This window comes from Hyaena hyaena, unplaced genomic scaffold (assembly GCF_003009895.1).
Source record: "Hyaena hyaena isolate Hyena2069 unplaced genomic scaffold, ASM300989v1 scaffold_156, whole genome shotgun sequence".
In the NCBI taxonomy this organism is placed as follows: Eukaryota; Metazoa; Chordata; class Mammalia; order Carnivora; family Hyaenidae; genus Hyaena; species Hyaena hyaena.
This window is the reverse complement of record NW_024080788.1, coordinates 1,289,435-1,314,108: the sequence shown is the minus strand read 5'-3', so window position 1 is coordinate 1,314,108 and position 24,674 is coordinate 1,289,435. Positions and strand designations below refer to the sequence as shown.

The following is a 24,674-nucleotide window of genomic DNA, read 5'->3' as shown; positions in this document are numbered from 1 at the left end:
TTGAAAATAATATTCTGTATTATAAACTTATACACGTGACTTACAACTCCTACAGATGAGGTATAAAAGGATTGATGATAGGCAGATTCAAACTATGCAGCCTGTACATAGAAAAATAAATCCTTTATTATCTCTAAAAAAGTAATGTAGCATTTTGATACAGAGTGTGTTTTCCCTCCAGATAAATATGGTTGATCCTTGAACAATGCATCCTGCACAGTCAAAATTCCATATATAACTTTGGACTCTCCAAAAACTTTACTAACAGTCTACTGTTAACCAGAAGCCTGACTGATAACATAGTCAATTAACACATTTTTTTGAATATTCTATGTATCATATACTGTATTCTGCATGGTAGAGAAAATATTAAGAAAATCATAAGGAAGAGAATATACATTTATAGTACTGTATCATAAAAGACAGGCATATAAGTGGGTTTGCATAGTTAAAATCCATGTTCAAGGGCTAACTGTAATTGGAAAGATACTTGAAACAAATCTTTAATAAAAACATAAATGTATTTATTATAAATACACTTATGTTATAAACCATAGCACAAAGTCTAACCCTCCAAAGGATACACTTTCTTGTTCATTAAAAAAATATCATATGGGGCACCTGGGTTGCTCAGTCGGTTAAGCGTCTGACCTGATTTCGGCTGAAGTCATGATCTCACATCTCAGGAGTTTGAGCGTCATGTCAGGCTCTGCACTGACAGCGTGCAGCCTGTTGGGATTCTCTCCCTCTCTCTTCCCCTTACCCACTCACGCGTGCACACGGTGCTCTCTCTCTCTCTCTAAAAATATATAAATAAACTTAAAAATCATAGTCATACATATATTCTCCATCAAGATTCATTTTATTTTCTCTATCACATAAGTACTTGAGAATGACATTTAAAAAAAAAAAAAAAAAAAAAAGAGAATGACATTTTAGTAGTTCCCCACCCCTTCTCTAAAGCAGAGCATTCAGTATATGAAAACTAGTTTCTTAGTTTTGTCTGTTGAAACGTGATAGATAACTCTTAAGCTCCACTTAGTGATATTTATACTTGATTTGTTCATTCATTCATTTCAGCGCATTGGTCAAACACAGAATGTAAAACCTGGATCTTATTACTCAACTTATTGGCAGGAAGTTTGGGGCGATCTGAAATACTGTCCGGTTTCTCCGGTAATGACCTGTAAGGTTTTGCTTTGATTTCACTTTCATGAAATGGAAGCTCAGAAAGCACAGGCTCAGAAAAGGCTTTTCTAAGATTCTCACTCTCCTTTCTGTTTTGCCTTACGGATTCTTCTTCTTGGAAGATTTTCTTTACCTTCTCCAGCACAGCATTAACACAGACTGTCTAATGATAAAAAAATTTTTTTGAGAAGTAAAGTTTCTTCTTAAGCTACTGAACTTTGCAGTAACAAGTCCAATAAAATATTTAACATAAAGCCATTAATCTACTTAATTCTAATAAAGGAGCACTTCTTTTCCTGGCACACGATAAACATCAGGAGATTGCTTTCTTGTTCTAAATATATTACATCATAATCTAGAAAGAAAATTAAATCCTGGTATGCTTCAATAAAGACATGTTCTCCCTCTTCCCCCCGCCCCCATTCATTAGATGTCATATCTTTACTCTCTGATTTAATTAAATTCCTTTATTCTCCTGGACTTAATGAAAAATTTTCTGGGAGATGAAATTTGTCACCAAACATGTTAATATCTCAAATTAGGTTTTTGTTTTTACTTCTGCCCCGTGCCAGACTTCATTTATACCTATGTTTACAACTGGAAGGGCTTATACCTATGTGTACATAGGTACACATGTGTGGAAGGGCATTAACATTTTAGTAAGAATTTAGTAACCTAGTAGATCAATGATTTCTAAGCAAACACATGATCCATTTTACCTCAAAAAAAGTGACATTCAGTACTTTAAGAGTGTCAAAATGAAACACAATGAGAAATAAAACTTTGAAAATTGAGAACCATCAAGAACTATATCCAGTAAACTTATTCTGTAAGTTTACTAATGAAGATGATGATGCATGTGTTTAAGGCAAGTAACAAGAATAATGAAATCCACAAATATGAGAAGACCTAAACCAACTCATATTACCAAAGTGATACCTAAAGCTGACATAACAGACAATAAACATTTAGAAGATTTTCCTAAAGAGGCTAATGGTAAAAGTTAGAGGGCCTTAGCTTGACAAGTTCTTCCTGACCTCCTCCCTCCTCTTTTCTTGGCCTTCATCCCACTATACAATAAGGGAACAGGAGATGCTTTCCATCACTTTCCTGTCGTTAGTATGGAGTTATGTGACACTGTTCTAGCCAACAAAATATGTCTGCTGGGGGAAGATCAGAAGGGAATTTTGAAAGTTTTCCTCCTATATGAAAAGGAAGACTCTTTGTCTTCTCTTCCTACTTTGGACAGGACAATGATATAGATAGGATGCCTGAGCATGAGGCAACAAACCTAAGGACCAAAAACAACAAACAAGATAGCAGGAGAGAAAGATGGAAAGGCCCTAGGTTCATGACGACATTGTAGATCCACTGTACAAACCTGGGAACCACATAACTCTAGACTTTTAATTAACTGAGATATTTAAATGTGTTCATCAACGAAGTTACTGCCAGATATTTTTTGTTACTTGCATCCAAGTATATCCCAGCCTAGAGCTATAAAATTTTGTCATCTGTCACTTTCAGCTGGAAACAGCTTCATTCATTTTTCTCCATATATGATCACTTTCTATGTATGCCATGCTATGAAAGAAGATTAGGAAGCCCTGTCCTATTCGATATATTTCTTCTTCCTTCACCTACAAAATTTTATCTGTGCCCATTCTAATCATTTCTACCCCAGTCTCGGAAAATAAAGAGTCTTGATAAAGGTGAGTATCTCTGTTTACTTTTAACCTATAGCCTACCTCTTCTCTATTAATAATCCCCTGCCTTTTCAGCCTCTCGTTCTTGACTGCGTCTTCCCCTGCAACTTATAATATGTTCAAGTATCTTCCATCTTATAATTAAATATAAAAAATCCCTGGCACCCTGTTTCTCTCTTGATCGCTATATATGCTGCCTTTTCTTACTCAAACCAGTCTATATTCATGGCTTCCATTTTATTATCTCCTCTTACTCTGAAATCTGCTTATTTCTTCCTTATCCTATCGCATCACTGAAATAATTCTCAAGATGGTTGGCTCCAGCATCTTCACTACTAGATCTAATGAACACTTTTCACTTTATTTTACTTGACTTTTTCTGTTTATATTTCACACTTAACTGCTCACAACTTCCTGAGTTCCTATTTCTTTGGCACTTTTTCTCCTGATTCTCTTCCTACTTTTCTGATTATTGCTTCTTGTGTCTTCTTCACAGATATCCTCTTAGCTCACCGTAAATGTTGCTATTTTTCACAATTCTTTTGACTTTCCACTTCCAGACTTTTCACTTTTTCCAATTTCCAACATGTATGTTATTTGCTTTCAAAATCGTAACTCCAGCCCTGACCTCTCCTAGACCTTGGGTTGCACACATGACCAATCATCAGGTCTCCCAAAATATTGTTTACCTACTTAAAAAGTTTATAGCATAATAAGTCATGTAGGATGATTGCAAAAGCCTTTGAGAAGCTAGAGTTTAATTTTGGTTTTAGTCTACTTTGTTTTAGTTTCACCGTATCTATTTTGTTCCACCCATTTTTTTTGCAGCATATTTGCACCCTAGCTCAGTTGGATTTCATTTTTGCGTAAGATTCACATTTAAGATATTGAGCATTTCTCAAAAATTTTAAACACTTGTAAGTATATTTATAAGTTCAGTTATTTAAAATAACTATTAATATGTTTGAAACTTATTTTACTTTTTTTTTTTTTTATGATGTCTTGGCTATTCTTGGCCTTTTTCATTCCTCTGTAAATTTTAGAATAAACTATGGTCAACTTACACACCTGCTCATATTTAAATCAGGACCACAATGAATCTATAGATTATGGGTAAAACTGAATCCTTAGTATTATGTGTTTCAATATGATAAAAAATATTAACAAAAATATATAAGACCTTGGCCAAAAAAACCCCCATAAGAATTATTAAGAGAAATTAAAGAAGATCTAAGCAAATAGAAGAATATTCCATGTATAAGCATTGAAGAGAGGACTTATTCTATCAATTATCAAGACTTATAAAGCCTTTGTAAGTAATACAATATTGAATCACTGTAAGAATAGAAAAATAGATCAATGGAATAGAACAGAGAATCTATAAGCAGACCTGCATATATAAGGACACTTGATGTATGACAAAAGAAGTGTTCTGGAGCAATAGGAAAAGTTTTCTCTCCCCTCCCCCTCCCCCATAAATTGAGTTGGATCAACTGGATAGCCATGGAGGAAAAATCTGTTCCTTACCTCATACCAATTCCAGATGGATTATAAATCTAAAAGTGAAAGGTAAAATAACAAAGCTCCTAGCATACATCAGAGGGAATAGTTTCATGACCTTGTGTATAGGTCAAGATTCCCTACTTAAGACATAAAAAGCACTTAACAGAAAGAAAAACTTAATACATTGGACTACATTAAAATTAAAAGCTTCTGTTTTAAAGACACTGCTAAAAGAGTGAAAAGGAAGTCATTGAATAAAAGAAATAACCAAAAGAGGGTTTATTCCTAGAATATATTTTTAAAGTACAAATCAATAATGAAATGATAGAATAGAAAAATATAAGATACTTTAACAGAAATTCACAAACGAGGATATCCAAATGTTCACTTAGTGCATAAAAAAGGAACTCAATCTCATTAATAATCAGATGCAAATTAAAGCCACAATGTCTTAATACTATATACCCACAAGAATGGCTAAAATGGAAAAGATGACAATACAGACTGTTTGGCAGTATCTGCTAGAGATGAACACATGCGTACTCTGGTAGTCTAGTAATTTTACCAAAACGTATGTACAAGAATATTCATAGAAACCATATTCACAGTTGCCAAAACTATGAATAATATAAAATATATAATAATCCAATATATTATAATTACATATTTATAATAATGTTTATAATGTTTGCATATTTATATAATGTATTATATAAATAAGTTTATATAATATATTACAATTATAGTATATATTATGTTGTGTATTATAAATTATATAATATTAAGTTTGTATATATTATATGTTATATTTTTATAATACTGTAAAATGTCAACCACAGAATGGAAGTGGCACATATATTGAATATATATATGTTCTACATATATACATGTTCTATATATATACATATATATATATTTCAACCAATGGAATAATACACAGCAATGAAAATCAATAAACTACTGCTATAGGCAATAAATCTCAAAATGATAATGTTGGGCAATAAAACACAAATGTAAAAGAATATATAGTATATGATTTCATTTATATACAATTTAAACAAAACTGTCTTTAGTGTTAGAAGTCAAAATAGTGGTTACTTTTATAGAAGAGGAAAGTGATTTGTGAGGGAAACAAGAAAGAGGCTTCTAGAATGATGGTTACATTTTGTTTCTTCATGTGTGTGGTAGGCAGATTAATAGATTTTGTGGGAATTTATCAAACTGTAGTTTTGTGTCTGTGTGTTACACTTTTTAAAAAAAATTTAAAGATAAGTAAAATGGCAGTGATTAAAAGAAAATAACCCTTATAATTTATAAAATCCTTTATATCTTTGTCACACTTTGTAATGAACACTTATGAATTACAGCACTTGTAATCCAAAATACATTAACATGTGTATTCCCCAATATCATAGACCTAAATGATGGAATGCTGAGCTTAGCCAACCATGGCATAATGGGTAAAACAAAACAACCATAGCTAAGTGAAAGTAAAACCAAAACATTTTGAACAAATCATAATAAACTTTATAAAAATAATTTTAGTTATGTAAGCAAATTAGTTTTTGCTGGATTGACTTGGGTTCAAAAGGATAGACTTTACCTCAGGAAAGGTAATTGTTTTTAGAAAAGTAAATTTTTAATGTAAAATTGTGTAAAAATAGTACTTTGGCTTATGAATTTATAATATATATCTATATCTTTAGTATATATAAAATAAGTATATTTACATCTAGATTGTAATAGTTTTCTTAACTTACCAAATAAATTAGAGCTGCATATGAAGCATACATGATGCTAGTTAAAGCAGTCTTTGCTGGAAAAGAAATGATTTCAAACAAAGAACCCCTCCTGACCTGCAAAAACAGAAAAGAGTTTTCTTATTATAATAACAGTTTTCAATGTTACAATGTTAAATTTTACCATGTTATTGTAAAATGAAAATTTCAACAGTTCTTTCTAAAGGACATTATCTAGTGAATCTACCTGGGGTTTTTTTTCACAATCTGAAAATATTTTGGTTTATTTTTCTCTCTCTCTATGAAAGATCTATAAAACACCTTGCCTTTCCAAAATCTAAATTACTTTGACTTTTTTACATTTAACAAGTGTGCTCACTAGGGGGTGCCACTGTGCACATTAGAAAAAAAGTCTTTGTTCAAATTCATGTAATCATCCTTTACTAAATTATTCACCTCTTCAATAAGGAGACAGCAATCAAAATACTAAGCATTTCCTGCAGATTAATGACCTGCTTGGAAATGTTAATCATGAGACTGCTGAAGGCCAGCATTAACCTTAGAAGAACATTAAGCTTCAAGAAATGCTCTGTGCTTACATCCAGCATGCATTTTGAAACAGAGAAGGTTTACACCAATAATGAATTTGTCTCTCAGATGTTTCTAGCTTCAGGTAGTAGCTGCCCCTGCCTCAAACATAATAGAATATATTTAGTTTAAGGGAACTGTACTCTCTTCTAGGTCACCTCTGTTGCCTTGAGTAGGGTATGAAATGAGGACATAAGGAAAAACATTCCTTTCCCCTTCAGCAGTGAAGTGGCAGTTAGCCATGCTCCTCTGAGGTAAGCGCCAAGACACTGAGTGGCTTCAGTAACTCCCAAAGGTACAGGCTTTAGCTAATAAAACCATGTAAATACACAGTAAAAATGCATTCAAACTAGAAATAACAGTATGTATGTGTACATTAAAGTTATTTATAACACTGAAAAATTAAAACAGTTGATAGCAGGACAGTTAGGTAAATTAAGCTTTATCTACTCAATGGCATAGTATAGCCTTTTAAAAGGTGCTTCTGAGGAATGTGTAATACCATTCTGTTGAGCAAACATTTGTATGGCACTGTGTTCTAAGTGCTTGTTGTAGTATCTTCAGTTTTTGCTACTGCTGCCACTGCTGAATGAAGGACAAAACTGCCCATCATAATTTACCCTCTTCTCTCTGTTAAGTGATTTATGGAATGCTGAAGCCAAGAACACTCTCTAGCCTACCAGCTGAGAGATGGAGGTGGGGGATGGGGTTGGGAAGAGTTCCTTGTTCGTTTTCCAGGCTATACTAACTCCTAGATACAGAGATAGGTAGGAGGAGTTTTAGCCCACACTCCATAAGTCAGTCTGGAAAACCTCCCAGAGTTCCTGGCTTCTGGAAAGAGTTTCCAGGAAACGAAGCAGCTGCTGTTCTTTCCCTCTTGCTAGAAGAATCATATTGATAGTGTGCCTTTGAATCCTGCTATTAGACTACAGGCAGAAAAACATAAAAGTAGAGAGCAGACATTAGGAAAGAAAGAAGATGTGCTCCAACAAAATGCCTCCTAGCAGAGTAAAAGATTCATGAGTTTGTGAACCTATGAACGTACAGTCGGAGGTCCATATTCAATAATTTGTAGGCTATATACAATAAAAACAAGTGATGTCTGCATGCAGGAGAAATTACGGTTTCTACTACTTTTTTTTCAGATTTTGTCCTTCATCTAACATAATTAAAACTGATTACTTTTCAAAGTTTCAAAATAGATTATATATCTGATATATGTTATGCTTCTGAATGATGAATCTGTATATTGCTTAAGGGTCAGTTTTTCACCATTTTAATGCTTTTGATAAATGCTTCCTATTCCTGTAACAAGTAATTCCTGTAGAAAATATATTTCCTCCAAAATTTATATGGCTACTGGCAGGTAGCTATTTTTCAATGTTATGACCCACTTCCAATATATGTTTTTCATATTATAAACCATGCTGTTTCATCTTTGCTTGTTCTAAGCAGGAATAGCATATGATAAAATAAATAACAGGAGATATTTGCATATCAAAGGTTTTATTTAGATTGTCTCAGTCATTTAAAAAACTTTATCCTAACGTATTATATTAGTTTTATTTGCATATTTAAAAGTATCTTGATATCAGTATTATGCCCATATATTTTTTGAATTTTTAATATTAACATTAATAATATGAGTGTATAAGATATTTGGATATATAAGATATGTGGATATGTTATATGGTCATAATAACATCAGATACATGGGTATTTCAACAGTAAAAATATGTCAATCTTTAATGAAATTTCTGCCACATAATTTTATGTTCCACTTCTGCCACATAACTTTGACTGCCTCATCTCACAAAAGTAGTATCTGTGATTATCTTATTTTCAATAATACTGAGATAAATCACAAAAAAAGCAAACGGTAAATAGTTTAGAAAATAATAAAAATCCACTTATAGATAACCTGAAGGATAAAGGATCACCAGGCCCAACTTAGTTTATGTTGTTCAAAACCACCTTGAAGAAGGATACCCAGGGAGTAATGGGAAACTTTAACTCCGTGATTCGCAAATAAGTATTGCAAGAAGCACCGACTGGTTAATAGGTCCAGAACAAAACCCTTTCCTGTAAGTTTGGAAAAGCTACATGATCATGTCTTTGCTTTAGCAAACTACAGTATTCCTGAGCACAGGGAGGGCTGCTAGCAGTGCACAGTAAAGAAAGTTATTTGACTTTGTTTACCCAGTATTATTGTCCTCTTGAACACTGTTTTTGAGTAAGTTCTTACTCACATAGTCCTATTAAAGCTCAAATGTCCCAACCTCTGGAGAAGTATGTCTTTAAGATTCCAGCTATTCTACTTTCTAGGAATTGTCCTTTTTCCTCAGGTGTTGAATTACACCACCCAAGATTACCGCATGGCAGGCCCATCTAAGACCTGTAGAGGTTCTTGATATTTTTGAGTTTCACACATGTTCTTTATACAAAATATGTGAAGTTTGAGTTTAAACCCCAAACTGGAGTCTACCGTGAAGGGTTGGGGTGAGGAAAAAACTTCTTCGAAAAGCATCTGATCTTCATCCTGAAAAAGGGAATACAAGTTCACTGGGATCCATATATATCACAGGCATTTTGGATGCTGAGGGTTTTCTTCCCTTTTGCCTGTATCTTGCCTACACCACTCCAGAGTGCCTACACAAAGGAGAAACAGTCATCTCTTAATGCTACTATAAGGAAGATTCTATCATAGGAAGAGCGCCTGGTCCTGTGGCCCTGCATTGCCTTGCCAAAGTCAACAACTATGTCTGGGAGCTGACGTGTCTTGGCTGGAGTCAGCATTCAAGCTGATTATCTAGGTCACTGCAGCCTAAAGCAGCTGCAAGCTTTACTCATCCAGACAGCTTACAAAGCTAAGCAGATGCACCATTCTCTAAGTACTGATCCTGGGCATGTTGAAAACCACCAAGATATATCTAACCAGGGTTTTCCATTCCTGAGGCCCTTTTAGGACTCGCAGATATCTTGCTATAATCTCAACCCTGCATAACCTGGAAGGGTTTGAGAAGCAACCTGATTCAGCACCTCATCCATAAAGACAGGTGCAAAGGAAGTCTCTTTCAACAAGATGGCCAGCTGGAGAAGACTGACTCCAACTATGCGCTCATGTTACAACAAGCCATAGGGATCTCTTCAGGTCACTTGTATCAATTGGGTCTTTGGAGAGTTCATATTGGGCTCAATATCTTTGAATATGTTAACATATATAAGACTTACTCTAGGTCTGAGCACACAACAGAAAGCCAAGAGAGCTCCTGTAACAACATTCATGCTCTAATTATCTTGAGGAGACGATTACTGTATGCTTCATCTCAGACCACATCAGGCTAAAATACTATCCTAGTCATAGTGTCCTAATGAAAATGCTCCTCTATTACATGTTCTTGAAGGAGTAATCTGACTGGCATTTCCAGCTACATAATATCCAACAAGAGTGTTGGTAGGACCATTTGCTCTATGTACAAAAGTATCTTTCTATCATTAATTATCCTCAGATCAGTGACAAGACAGAGCATATCAAGGGGATCTTTAACACACACCTTCAGATAGGTCAGCTAGTCTGCTTATCTTCCTACATAAAGTAATATCCTCCATGCATCAACAAAGCATATCTATCCCCTTGCATAGGCAGTTCCAGATTTTACTCCTTTTACTTCTCTGCACACCACGAAGTTCTACCTTGACACAGGCAGTCTGGCAATCCTTGAAGGAATTCATGCTGGAATCCACTCTGAGTAAGCTAAACTCTGTCACTGTGAAAAGACAGCCAAGCAATGTATGTACCAGGGCTAGTGTGATTCACTATTCTTTGGAATTATATGCTCCTTGTTGCTGGGTATACTTTGCACACTCTGATCATTCACTTACTGCACTCCACTGACACTCCTTACTTGCCTATCACCCCCACTACATATAGGGCAAAGGCAAGACATCTAGGAATCCTAATATCTAAACTAGTGATTGTACATGTCAATTTTCAATAAATATATGTTGCATAAAATGAAAAAGTAGAATAACACTTCTCTTACTTCCAGAAAGAAATTTAACTGTCTTATATTAACACTCATAAAAGATACTAAGTAAAGCTGACGGATATCTGGTTCTAGTAGCACGGCAGACTGAGCTAATGTGGAACCCCCATACACACACACAAAATACTAGAAATTCTATATAAAATCAAACTCCAAAATGTAATACAAGAAAGAAAAAAGGAAAGAAGGAAAGATTGATTGATTCCCGGGGTGGCTCAGTTGGTTCAGTGACCAAGTCTTGATGTCTACCCAAGTCATGATCTCCTGGTTCATGGGATGGAGCCCCGCACCAGACTATGTGCTGGCGGTGCAGAGCCTGCTAGGGATTCTCTCTCCCTCCCTCTCTCTCTCTCTGTCCCTCCCCGTCATGCTCTTTCTCCTTCTCTCTCTCCCTCTCTCTCAAAGAAATAAACATATTTTTTTAAAAAAGAAAGATTCCCCTGTGCTAGGAACTAAAAGGTGGAGCAGTAAGAGTGTGTGTATATGCCCAGGAGGTATCAAAAAGAGGTAAGTGAAAGGAAAATATGAGGAAGGTAAACAGACATAAAGAATAAAATGAAAAGGTCCAAGGTATGTTGAATAGATATTCCAGAGGAAGAGATTAGAGAAAATGAGAAAGAGGCAATATTTGAACAAAGAACAGCTAAGAATTTTCCAGAATTGAAGAAATTATCCTGATTCAAGAATCACTCTGATTCCCAAGAAAGTGAAAAGCATTTTGGCAACAGCTAATACAACTGAAGATGTGCATCCCTCATAACCTAGTAATCAATCCCTCTTCTAGATATACCCTTGGAGAATATTTCACACACATGGATAAGGAGTCATTTACAAGAGTGTTTACTGAAATACTGTTTGTAATAAAAACAATTTGAAAACTAAATTGCCCATCTGTCCAATAATAAACTGTGCATTATTTTTTTCTTAAAATGGGATACCACAAAGAAGATAATAAACCACAGCTACACATACCAAAAATGTTGAGTACAGGTACCTAGATGTTTCAGTCATTTAAGTGTTTAACTCTTTGATTTTGGCTCAGGTCATGATCTCACAGTTAATGAGACTGAGCCCTGTGTGGGCAGCACAGAGCCTACTTGGTATATTCTCTCTCTCTCTCTCTCTCCCTCCACCTCTCTATGTCCCTCCCCCACTCGCTCTTGCACACGCACTCTCACTCTCAAAATAAATATTTGAAAAAAATGTTGGGTGAAAAAAAGAAAATTACAGAAGGATGCATATAGTATAATATCATTTATATAAGTTTTAAATATGTGAAGAATAATAGATGTGTACAAATGTAGTGAAAATATGAAAGTATGCATAGAAGTGCTCCTATCAATGTCTGGATAATGGTTACCTCTGGTGGAGAAGAAATGGGAATGAATTGGGACATGGTTAATTATATTTCTTCTTATAGAGGAAATATCTGAAGGCAACATTGCAAAGTATTACTACCAATTTAAATTTGGGTGGGATTTTGATAAACTACCTTTTATATGTTTTGAAATATTTTATTGATAAGAATTTTAAAAATTAAAGCTAGATTCTAAGGCAATTAGGACAAGAGCAAAGGAGAAGAAATTTCATAGGTGTTGATTCCAAATTGATGTCAAAGAGACTGTCACAGTCATCATACAGACCTTAGGTGATTTATTCCCTCAACCTGCTTCTGTGGTCTCAGGTTCCTGGACTAAGCTATCACAACTAAGCTCTAAATGTACCTGTGAAACACACTGTCAGGGCAAAAAGGCAGATGCATTGTGTTTCTCAGTTCTCATGGCTAGTTAAAAGAAAACACAATTTAACTGGAAAGATAGATTATTTTCCTGCCACTGAATTTTCATGAGTATTGGAAGACAATTCTCCATGGATGTCTCTCTTTCCCTGTACAGACTGGACCTTCTGAGCAAAGGACATAGTTGAATAGGAAGCAGATTTCGAAGCTAGAGAAAATATATTCCTCCAGAGAGAGTTAGAGATGTACCTACCAAGAGCTTTCACCTTCACCCATTGGAGACATCTGCTTCTGTCTCCAATCCCCTCTCTCTGTCTTTCTCTCTATTCCCACCGCACCCCCTCCCACCCCCAACGCTGGGCAGATACACCAACGTCCTTTTTTTTCTTTTAAGTTTATTTATTTATTTTGAGAGAGAGAGAGCGAGTGAGCACAAGCAGGGGAGGGGCAGAGAGGGAGAAAGAGAAAGAGAGAGAGAGAGAATCCCAAGCAGGCTTTGCACAGGGCTCGAAGTCACAAACTGTGAGATCATGACCTGAACCGAAACCAAGAGTTGGACGCTTCACCTATTGAGCCACTCAGGTGCCCTGCCAACACTCCTATAAAAGCTAAGTCTTCTAATTTCAGGCTCCTCTCCTATGATGCAACTCATTACATGCATAAGTCACATGTGGCTCTCATCACATTGCCCTGAGGGAACTGAGGGGTTATGGAAATGACACAAGACACTTCTCTGGCTGCTGCTTCTGCTTCTGCAGTAGATAAACAATCTCTGTCTCTGATTCAAGGGAATCTCGTGTCTCTATCAGTGTGTGTGTGTTTGTACACTTGTGGCAGGCTAATTTGTTAGCTTCTAAAGAATGTAAAGTCTTAGATTCTTCAGTTCTAGCTTAGTAAAGAGGAGCAAAAAGAATTATTAAATAACATAATGGATAAAGTCTTTAAACTTGATTTCATAATAAACACAGAAATATTCTTCAAGGAAAACTTCTTATATCAACCATCTGTAAAAAGCTATGGGTCTAACAATGCAAGGAAAGAAACATCAATGCAAAACATTCATTTTGGAAATGTATTTCAATTGGAATTATACAGCTCAGCTACATTTCTTTCTGACAACCTAAAGATGCAGGAATACTTAGAGAATCCAGTAGTTAATAAACACAAAGCATTTTTTACTTTCTCAAACATCAGGTTATAAGGGAGCCTTTTGTAATTGCTATCTCAAGCAATGCATAGTTTAACTATCTGGTGATTTCTGGAAATGTTAAAAATCTTTGATTAAAGAGAGATTCCTATGTAGTGGATATTTTGTTGATTCTAGCCATCCATCATCTATTTGCTCATTTTTTCAAAATAGCCCAAATTTTGTCTGAGGATTCATCCTTCCCCCCATTCTCTGGTCATGTGGTCTGGATGGAGCTCCAACATCCACTGTAGGGAAAAAATAGGCAATCAAGTCCTAGGTCAATCAGTGCACCCAATTTCCCTGGTTTAGAGGTAAGCCCATCTCCAAGATTCAACCTCAGGGCTTGTCTAGGAATGCAGGGTCAAGGACTTTCATTCTTTGCTGCGGTAACTGAACCTGGAAGGATGGAGTCCTGGCAACAGCTGCAAATCACCTTGTATCCATGAAGGATAAAGCGGTCTGTAAGTGGAGTCAACACAGAGGAAGCAGAGCCAGGAGATGGGGGAAAAGAGAAAAACAGGACCCTGAAGGCATCATTTGAGCACCTCTATCCTGAAGCCTTATCAACTCCGGATTGCTCAACTGCATAAACTGATACATCTTTCTGGCTTAACTCCACTTGAGTGAGGGTTTTTCTCCCTTCAACGACAGAGTCAAAATGACATACTCTGGGGTTTAGGTACCAAACTTGCAGGATTCCAATATTTTGTAGCAAATGTTTAGAGTGCTTTGAAAAATGTCCAGATGGAAAAACCCACAGTTCCACACCATAAAGTTTAGAATAAAAGAAACTGGTCCTGAAAAAGTTTTAAGAGCTGCTGTCCTTAGCAAAAAATAACAAACAGACCCTTAGTACAACCATGTAACATGTAAATTGAAATATACTTGGATATTGATGGGACACTCAAAATGAGTTTATAGTTGAATGTACTAAAATATGTTAAATCAAACAAAGATTGTCTTGGAAAGATAGCAAGGTTATGGGGAAAAAGGACAAAACCATTTTTTATGGCTTGTTAAAGGATTCCTTTTAGGTTTGCAATAATTGATCATTTGTATGGTAATATTTAGGTTGAACCATTTGAAATTTACAGTTTCATAGAGTTCAGACAAAAAACAAAATAGGAAAAAAGTCCACATTACTTCCTCTTTCAAATTTACTTAAACCAGAATATATATACCATATTGAAAAAGGCCAAACCATTCATTTCTTTTCCAAACTATTCTCATTTTATACGCAGGACAACCAAATGTGCTAACTTTTTATTTTTCAGATCTTGCGATTTCAAAACAGCTTCTTAAAAAAGAGTGCATATGTCATGCAAATGTAGTATTCACTTACCTGCATGTTGTATAGGGGTTGCTTTGGTGCATTAACCTCCCTCAGCAAGCGATGCGATAGGTCCCTTAACTCTAAAAGTCTACAAGCAAGCTGAGGTTGCATAAGTTTGGCCACTGATTTGGAAGATCTGGATATGCTGTTTAATCCTTGAATTAATGTTCCTCGATTGATCTTCGCTAAAGCGACAGCCATTCTGATTTTGGATGGTTTTTGCATAGATTCTCTTTTCTGGAAGAAAAGCGTCTGAAAAGTGACTGATGTTCTCCAGTGAATTATTAAAATCTACTTCAGGCCGAGACCAAGTACCACATAACAGTATATTATGCATGGTCCTATGCATATACTCAGTGTCCAATAAGTACATCCCACCCCTATGTACCTAAATATTTGAATACGTGATTTTTGCCGTAGCATAAATATCCAGAATTTAAGTTACTAGCCAAAAGATTTAAAATTTTCATTTTTCAGGGGCGCCTGGGCAGCTCACTCAGTTAAGCGACTGACTTGGCTTAGGACATGATCTCATGGTTTCTGGGTTTGAAACCTGCATTAGGCTCTGTGCCAACAGCTCAGAGCCTGGAGCCTGCTTTATATTCTGTGTCTTCCTCTCTCTCTGCCCCTCCTTTGCTTGAGCTCTGTCTCTTGCACTCTCAAAAAATAAACACTAAAAAAAACTAAAAAAAATAAAATAAAATTTTCATTTTTCTCCTTGGGTGTATTTATTTTTGCATTGAGTTTTTTTAAACAGCTCTTTCAAAAGTAAACAGTTCTTATTCAAATATTATTCAGTGTTTGAATTATTCAAACTAATTCTTATTCAAAACTATTACAAATATTTCCCAGTTTACTTTAAAACATTAAGTGATAAAGCATACATACATAATGCATTGTGCAATATAAAAAATAAAATATCCTATATACTAATTAACAAGCTTAAGGAACTTTTACCTGTAAAAACTTAAAAACTTCTATGACCATTCTGATAGAAAAAAATTGTAGCATTAAGAAAACATATGACATGTACATCTTTCTCTGCTGTACCAGAAGGTGAGCCACAGAGAAATTACTTACAATGTGGTTAGACTGCATTCCAGGCAACAGGCAAGTATAGTTGCCATTAATCATTTAAGTAATTTTATGGGCTATTCTGGCTTTTTTGTATACGACTTAGAGGAAACTAATGGTTCATAACACAAACAAGCAACTTTGAATCTCTGCTTATTGAGTCCAAAAATATAAACACAAAATATCTTTTAGATGGAGGGTTTTTTTTTTTTTTTTTTGGTCTACAATGAGCAACATTTGTTGAAGAGCTAATGTACTATATATATACTTTAAATGCATCAGCTTTTATCCTGAAGAAATAATTTTATTATTGCTGATTTTGTCATTAAAGTTCAGTACTTCTTTTATTATTGAGAATTTGTTATTGGAAATAACCAAAAGCTGTTCTAGCCTATCAATGAGGATATATTTCTGCAGATCTGGTATCTTATTGTGGTTTAATCTGTTAACTTTACTGGGGCACCTGGGTGGCTCAGTCGGTTGGGCATCTGACTTTGGCTCGGGTCATGATTTCAAGGTTCATGGGTATGAGCCCCACATCAGGCTCTGTGCTGACAGGTTGGAGCCTGCTTCAGATTCTTTCTCCTTCTCTATCTGTCCCTAACTCATGCTCTCTTTCTCGCTCTCTCCCTAAAATAAACATTACAAAACTTTTTAAAAAATCTGTTAACTTTACTGAAAAAGTCCCATTAACCTACCTTTGGTCTCAACCCTCCTAGTCAATACTAACAGTTCAGAAGACAATCTAAGTTGTGGACTGCTAGAACTGCTGCAATTCCAAGTCAATTTAGGGTAGAGAAACCCTTAAAGGTAGTTATGTGGTGGGTAAAACAAGCAAAATCACACACAGGTGCAATCACGATATTATATCTGGGTTTCAAGCACACCAGGGGGAGAAACCACAATTATCTGCAATAGACAAAGCTCTTGCACATACAGATTCAATTTCTCTTGCGATCCTATGCTTTGCTTCACTGATTCTTCCTCCCAACTCCTCAAGTTGGAGAAGCTAGAATGTCTGGTTTTACTTCTGATTACAGTTTACCGTGCTTTTTCTCATCATTTATAACCATAAAGTGAGGGCCATATTGCCACGGCAAACAATAGTGGGACATGTGCAGTTCCACCGATACTGAAATTTCATCTAATAGTCATTCAGTGTATTAAGGACTCTATCTCTTACAGAGGCAAGACATTAACATTATGGAGCTTCCCTCTCTGTACTCTGTGTCTTTACAAAATCTTGGTGATCTGTACCTATTGGCCTGGATTCACTAACTTTACTCAGATATTTCTATTAACTAATCTTGATTCATTCCCCCAAACACTATACTAGATTGATCCATTCAACCTTTTCCTCTTTTGTAATACTATTTTTCTAAATATTTTCCTCTGTAGAGACACAAGTCTACTTGTAAATGATAATCCGCTAATCGAAACTCTCCTGTAGGATCATATAATTTGTGTTGACCAAAATACAGCATTTATGATAAACAGTTTTTTAAAAAATTCAAGTGTGCATTACAATAATGCTTTAGTGCCCTTTGCATATTTCTCTTTTCAGTATTGTCATAAATTCATAGCTTTTTCCAACGAACTCAACCAGTTCCTAATTAATATCATCTTTGTTTCCCCTTAAATGCTGAAATAGTTACAATTTGATGACTTTGCTTCCCTTCATGATTTTTAAATTGCTTTCCTTTTTCTAGACTTTCATAGTTACCTCTGAAAGAAATATTACCTCCAGCAACAAAATGTTTCTGACCCCTTTATTTTCCCTGACACAAAACATACAATCAACTTGTTCCCAAGAAGACCATTACTGCTTTTAGGAATAGTATTAGAAACCAAATCTGGGTACTGGGGTGCATACAAAGTGGGCTTTTATGGCTCTGAGAATAGGAAGGTAACAACAGAGGAGAGGCTACTTACAGTCCTTTAGACACAGAATAAGATCTTCCTCTGGAAAACAAAACAAAACAAAACAAAAACACTCATTGAGGCACCTGGGTGGCTCAGTTTGTTAAACACCTGACTCTTGATTTTGGCTCACGTCATGATCTCACAGCTCCTGAGACTGAGCCCTGCGTTCAGCTCTGTGCTGACAGAGAGAAGTCTGCTTGGGATTTTCTATCCCTCGTTCTCCTTTACCCCTTTCCCAGTCTCTATCTCTTTCAAAATAAATAAATAAACATTTAAAAAATACCAGTTTATGGTAATGATTCCAATTCATTCTTAAGTGAATTTTTATTTTTTTTTTTTAACATTTTTAACTCATTTTTGAGAGACAGAGACAGGGCACAAGTCGGGGAGGGGCACAGAGTGAGGGAGACACAGAATCTGAAGCAGGCTCCAGGCTCTGAGCTGTCAGCCAAGAGTGTGGCATGGAGCTCAAACCCACAAACCACAAGATCATGACCTGAGTCAAAGTCGGATGCTTAAGGGGCCGAGCCACCCAGGCGCCCCTTCAGTGAATTTTAAAAATAGGCTCTAGTAAAAAATTTTTAAATAAAAAGTTTTTGTCTTTTTTTGAGCTACCAGCTTTTCCTATGCTAGTATCTATGCTATGTGTTTTCCTACCAAACTGTATGTGTAAATTTGAATGTCGATCCCAAATTAAAAATTGCTCATTTCTTTTCCCTGGGCTGTTTTGTTTTGTTTTGTTTGACTCTTAGCCTAAGGATCCTGGAATTGGTTGCTAAGTGTGCAAGTTTAGATGATTCTTTTTGTCAGTATCATCACCTCAGTACATTACCAAATGTCCAAAAAGAAATACCAAGTCCCCTCACCACCACCACCAGGTAATGTTCATTTGCCGCTAGACACCTAGCATCAGTTAATCAGATTGTTTTGAAAGTCCTGCTCCAGATTTCACTATTTGAACTCCATTCTTTGAATATATCCTGCTTTCCCTTTTTCTTTTCTTTTTGTTTCCTAGAGCCATGCCCATTTCTCTAACATCAGCAGTTTTCATGCTGAACTTCAATTTCTATTACATCAGCTTTTTACTACTCTACATCCCAAAAACTAGCCTGTCAGCAAGTCTTATTCAATTCTTTCTCTGAATAGTCCTAGGATTTGACCACTTCTCACTGTGACCTGTGCCAACCCTCAGTCCATTCTATTTATACCATCTCTTCTCCAGACTAGTAAATGAGCCTCTTCAGTGGTCTTTCTGCTTCCCTCCTGGTCTATTTCCATTCTACTCCACACCTCAGCCAGAGAGATACTAGTAAAACTTAGATCCTATCTTGCTTTTCTGCCCAGCTGCTTCAGTGGCTTCCTAGTGCACTCAGTATAAAATTACAAACCCTACAAAGGTTGCTTTTCTTTACCTCTCTACCCTCATTGTTGTTTTCTCTCCTTTCCCCTTAGCTAGTTGTTGAGCTGGTTAGGTAATACTCCCACCTCAGGGACTTTGCATGAGCTATGCCATTTGATTCTTCAAAGGTACCAAGGTCTGCTCCCTCACTTCCCTCAAGTCTTAACTTAAGAATCACTTTCTCAGGGCACCTGGGTGGCTCAGGTGGTTGAGTGTCTAGCTGGCTCTGGATTTCTGGCCCAGGTCATGATCCTGGAGTCGTGGGATTGTCCCCTGAATCAGGCTCTGTGCTGAGTGTGGAGTATGCTTGAGATTCTCTCTGTCTCTTTCTGCACCTCTCCTCTGATCATGCGCTCGCTCTCTCTCTCTCTCTCTCTCCCTATCAAGTTAAAATACGAAATGAAAAAAAATTTTAAAAAAAGGAATCACTTTCTCACTATGACCCTCTTGGTCACCCTACCGTAACGGTCAGTTGTCCTCCCTGTTTCTACTCCCATTTCATATTTCTGCTCTATTTCTTCTCCTTCTTATACCTACCATTAACATAAATAAACTTGTTTCTTGTTTTTCTACCTGACTAGGATGTAAGTTTTATGACAGCACTGTTTTATATCTGTTTGGATCACAGACCTTTCCCTAGTACCTAGAATAGTGTCTGGAGCTAGTAGGGTGTTCTAAATATTTGTTGAAATGAAGAGTACCTGAGAATAGATTAATATAGAGGAGTAAATATACCAAATATTAAATTAGAAACCACCTTGACAGTGTTCAGTGTACAATATGCTCCATAACTTTCAGTTATGATAGTGCCACAACAACTCACCAAAGACAAAAATACAACTGAATCATAGAACACTTTAGTTACAGTCCTATTCTCATATTTAGAAATATTAATACCAACAAAAGTGATTTCCAAATGTTATTGGTGCAGCCCTAAGAGTTTTGTCCCATGTGTTAAAAACAAAGCCAAGCGGGGCGCCTGGGTGGCTTAGTCGGTTAAGCGTCCGACTTTCGCTTAGGTCATGATCTCGCGGTTCGTGGGTTCGAGCCCCACGTCGGGCTCTGTGCTGACTGCCAGCTCAGAGCCTGGAGCCTGTTTCAGTCTGTGACTCCCTCTCTCTCTGACCCTCCCCTGCTCACTCTTTCTCTCTCCTAGAAATAATAAATTAAAAAAAAAATTAAAGAAAAAAAAAGCCAAGAAAATTCAGAAAAGTACATCTACAGCTATAAAAATCCAAAATTTTACATGGATTCTAATATGTTCTGTTTACAACTCCCAATTTTATAAGGTTAAATGTAAAATAATTACAGAATAAAATACATGATCATCTTTAATAATTAAAACCATAAAAATTTACCCTATTTACCACCAAAGATTTCTCTCATTGAAGTAAAGATCATCGAACTAAAACTTTTTAGTTCCCTAATTGTAGAATACAGTTTCCATTTATTCAAATGTAAAAGTTTAATATGTTTAAATCCTCATGAAGAAATCATTTGCAAGTGTAAACCTTTAAAACCTACTTTTTGCTAAAGGAAGTGGATATTGAAGGTATAGGATCTGGGTTCGACTGCAGAATACATGATATCAGAAGCCATGACCTCAAGGCAAGACTCTAAAATTAACTTTCTTCAGCCTCAGGAAGAAAATTTCCTTCCAAATCATGAGTCATGAAGAACTATTTAATAACCATTATTCTGGTTATGTCCCTCTATACAAATCCCACCAAACGTTTTGTTTGTTTCAGGCCAACAAGATGGACTTTTCCTAAATAAATACATACATGTGTAAATTTTTTAAAAAGGGAGATTTAGATACTAATCATGAGATTTAGAAACTCAATTTAAATTTAATCATGAACTAACCTCAATTAACTAACTCCCCTTAAGTATTCTTTTTTTTTTTTTAATATTTTTATTTATTTCTAGGAGAGAGAGAGAGAGAGAGATAGCGTGAGCAGGGGAGGGTCAGAGAGAGAGGGAGATACAGACTCCGAAATAGGCTCCAGGCTCTGAGCTGCCAGTCAGCACAGAGCCCGACGCGGGGCTCAAACCCACGAACCGCGAGATCATGACCTAAGTGAAAGTCGGACACTTAACCGACTAAGCCACTCACGCGCCCCCTCCCCTTAAGTATTCTTAAAACCACTTCTTTCAGCATACTTGGGAACGATGGATCATCCCCCAAATAATAAAATTTGCAGCATTTACAATCTGACCTTTTAAAAAATAATTTAGTTGGGGCACCTGGGTGGCTCAGTTGGTTAAGCGTCGTACTTCGGCTGAGGTCATGATCATAGGTTCGTGGGTTCAAGCCCCGCGTCAGGCTCTATGCTGACAGCTAGCTCAGAGCCTGGAGCCTGTTTCAGTCTGTGACTCCCTCTCTCTCTGACCCTCCCCTGCTCATGCTGTCTCTCTCTCTCTTTCTCTCTCTCAGAAATAAATAAAACATTTTTTAAAAATTTAAAAATAAATAAGTAAAAATAATTTAGTTATCCAAGCATTAGCATTGTGTTCTGAATAATTTATTTTCAAAGCACAAGTAACTTCAATCTATGTAGTATCTCCCAAGAACCTGGGTTTCTTGCCAATCTCAGCAACACATTCTTTAAAGTAAATGGTGGAAAAAGTACAATGTAAGTGTTCTGAAAACGAGAAATAGAGTCAACTATTTTTATATGCTTCTCTAAATGAGATAAGTTCTCATAAATAAATGACTTCAGTGAGTTGGAAATAGGAACTCAGAGTTCTTTCTTTGGGATCAGAGTATTAATCTATTTCACTATTAAATGAAATTTATAGTTCAAGTGATAATGAGGCTAGTTGGAGGGTAGGAAGAGATGAAGGGAGCTGTGAAGAAAGTTGCAACTTTTTTCATTAGTAAACCTAGTTTCTTTAATGTTGGCAGTGGTGAGAGAATCACAACTTGGAAGCAGCAACAGGCATTTCCAGGCCAGTCTCTGGCTTCCTACGATTCACTTTGAGGCTTTCTTAGGAATTACTGCCACAACTGTGCTAGCCTTAACCATTTTATGTCCTAGACCAAGCATGGTCACCTGCCCATTTCTTCCCATAATACTCCAGAGCATACTCAAGAAAAATGTCCAGCATTTGAAATGATTTTATACTGAAACTAGAGGACTGTAAAAAGGGTAAGCAACTAGACACCAAGTCTAAGACTGATTTATAAAGTCTGGTTTGCTACTGATTTATAAAGTCTGTTTTGCTGTCTGGCGGACCAGCATCTGGATACCATCTTTCCACTATGTATCCAGATACCTACACTTCACTATCAGCCCTCCTCAAAGTCTAGACCCAAAACCCATACCATTGGTTCATTTTACTTGATATTCTGGGAACATGCTATGCTTTCATACTTTTTGTCTTAAGTGACACTGCTTCCTCTGTCCCTATCCACTTACCCTATCACTTTTTTTCAATGTGAAAATTCATAATCATTCTCTGAGACCCACTTTGAGCATCCTTATTCCATAAACCTTTTCTGACCATTCAGAGTGGTAGAGTCCTGCATTCCTCTAAGATAAATTTACCTCTTAACCATATTCCAAACACAATTACTTGTTTACAATTCTGACTCCACTAGATTAAGCTCATTGACTGAAAGAATCCTGTTTTATCTCTGTATTCCCTGTGTCCGGTCCCAGCCAATAGCAAAGTATTTAATAAATGTCTGATGCCTGGCTGTCTGGATGAATGGTCCTAAGATCTTTCCTTTGGAATGAAATATATAGACTTTGTGATTACTGTTACTCAGAGAGTTTTTTTGGTTTATTTCCAGGTTTTGGCTATGATGTTGGATACTGTCCAAAGTCTGATATCTGGATAAGGAGATTATTACTGTACCATGTAACTTTACAACATATTCTACTCTAACTGTGGTCTAGATGGCTAAAATACATTTATCCATTAAGAGCTGTGTACCTTTAAGTAAACTAGGTTACAAGATATTTACTTTTTTTCCTGATCAGAGGTCTTTTCAAAATTCTCAACCCATCCATTCTCCAAATCCCAATATTTTATCTATCAAAACTCCTTTTGGGAACAGAGGTTATACAAAACATATGCACATATGGTTTGTTTAAACTGATACCACGATTTCCTTTCCACATTAAAACATACACCCATACTGTATTTATCTTTCCATTACTATAATTCGTATCACTTTTTTCACTGACTTAATAGCCATAGATTTTAGTTAAAATATACCCAGGTATATTTCTGATTTTATATTAAGCAAATCTTTTTTTTTTTTTTTAAATATTTTTTTAAATTTATTTCGAGGAGAGAGAGAGACAGCGTGAGCAGGGGAGGGTCAGAGAGAGGGAAACACAGACTCTGAAACAGGCTCCAGGCTCTGAGCCGGCAGTCAGCACAGAGCCTGACGCGGGGCTCAAACCCATGAACCGCGAGATCATGACCCAAACGAAAGTCGGACGCTCAACCGACTAAGCCACCCAGGCGCCCCTATATTAAGCAAATCTTAAGCAAATGTAGCAAACTACATACGTTACAATTGTGGCTATAAGAAGGTTCCAGATTTCCAGTCTGAAGATAGATATCTATCTCACTTCCTTGTCCACCATTTCTCTTCTTTCCACAGACCCACGCAATAAGATCTGAAATTTGTTTTTCTGAGGCAAAATTAATTTTTTTCTAAGCTACAGGTACTGATCTCAAAGTCAAGCATTAAATAATTGGTATGATCTTAAAAATTCAATATACTTTTTGCAATCCTTTTCAAAGTTATGAAATCACATTACCTGATTAGACTGTGATAATCTTAGGATGGTAGGGAATTCATCTTTAAACTCGTCTAGGAGGTCCATGATTACTTTCTGGATCCCCTCAACTAAGACAAAAAGAGGTTAGGGGGGGAAAACAGCAGCTTAACTGAAAACATTCCCTATTCAAAATTCAATTCATTCAATCTAAAAGAACATGGGACACTGGGTCCACTTTGTAAGTAACTGGGAAAGCAAATAAACCCTAGGGGGAGTTTATTCCCGGTTGTTTCCAACACCCATATCCCCTTTACAACGAGACTGCATATACTTCTTCCAGAAAAGTTCTTCAACACCTGTCCACATATCCACCCAACAGGTTTGATCGGCATGATGAGCTCTTGCGTGGGTTCCTAGTGCTTGGCAAGCTTGCAGGCCATGGCTGCACTTGTCCTACCCCGTCACTCATGAGGGACGAGGGCAGCCTTCCACTCGGGAAAGCAGGC

At 36.3% G+C, this 24,674-nt stretch overlaps 1 protein-coding gene across 2 annotated transcripts; it reads right to left on the bottom strand.

Annotated features, from left to right (window-relative positions):
• Positions 1-932: 932 nt before the first annotated feature.
• Positions 933-24,674, bottom strand: SPATA9 (spermatogenesis associated 9). Of its 2 annotated transcripts, none has more exons than XM_039239356.1 (5): positions 24,500-24,674; positions 24,208-24,296; positions 15,040-15,267; positions 6,158-6,253; positions 933-1,351 (listed from the first exon to the last, which is right to left on the bottom strand). In XM_039239356.1, the coding sequence occupies exons 1-5, from the start codon at positions 24,558-24,560 to the stop codon at positions 1,064-1,066; spliced, it is 762 nt and encodes a 253-aa protein (XP_039095287.1). In that variant the 5' UTR covers positions 24,561-24,674; the 3' UTR covers positions 933-1,063. The 2 variants fall into 2 exon arrangements, with proteins under 2 accessions (XP_039095287.1, XP_039095288.1); XM_039239357.1 differs by having other exon boundaries at positions 24,525-24,674.

Bases quoted from the DNA above. Each gene is read 5' to 3' on its own strand.
- SPATA9 (XM_039239356.1), bottom strand. From the start codon at position 24,560: ATGCCGATCAAACCTGTTGGGTGGATATGTGGACAGGTGTTGAAGAAC. The intron at 24,297-24,499 runs GTATATGCAGTC...TTTTTGTCTTAG, and splicing joins GAAGAACTTTTCTGGAAGAA to TTGAGGGGATCCAGAAAGTA. The intron at 6,254-15,039 runs GTAAGTGAATAC...CTGTTTTTGCAG, and splicing joins AACCCCTATACAACATGCAG to GTCAGGAGGGGTTCTTTGTT.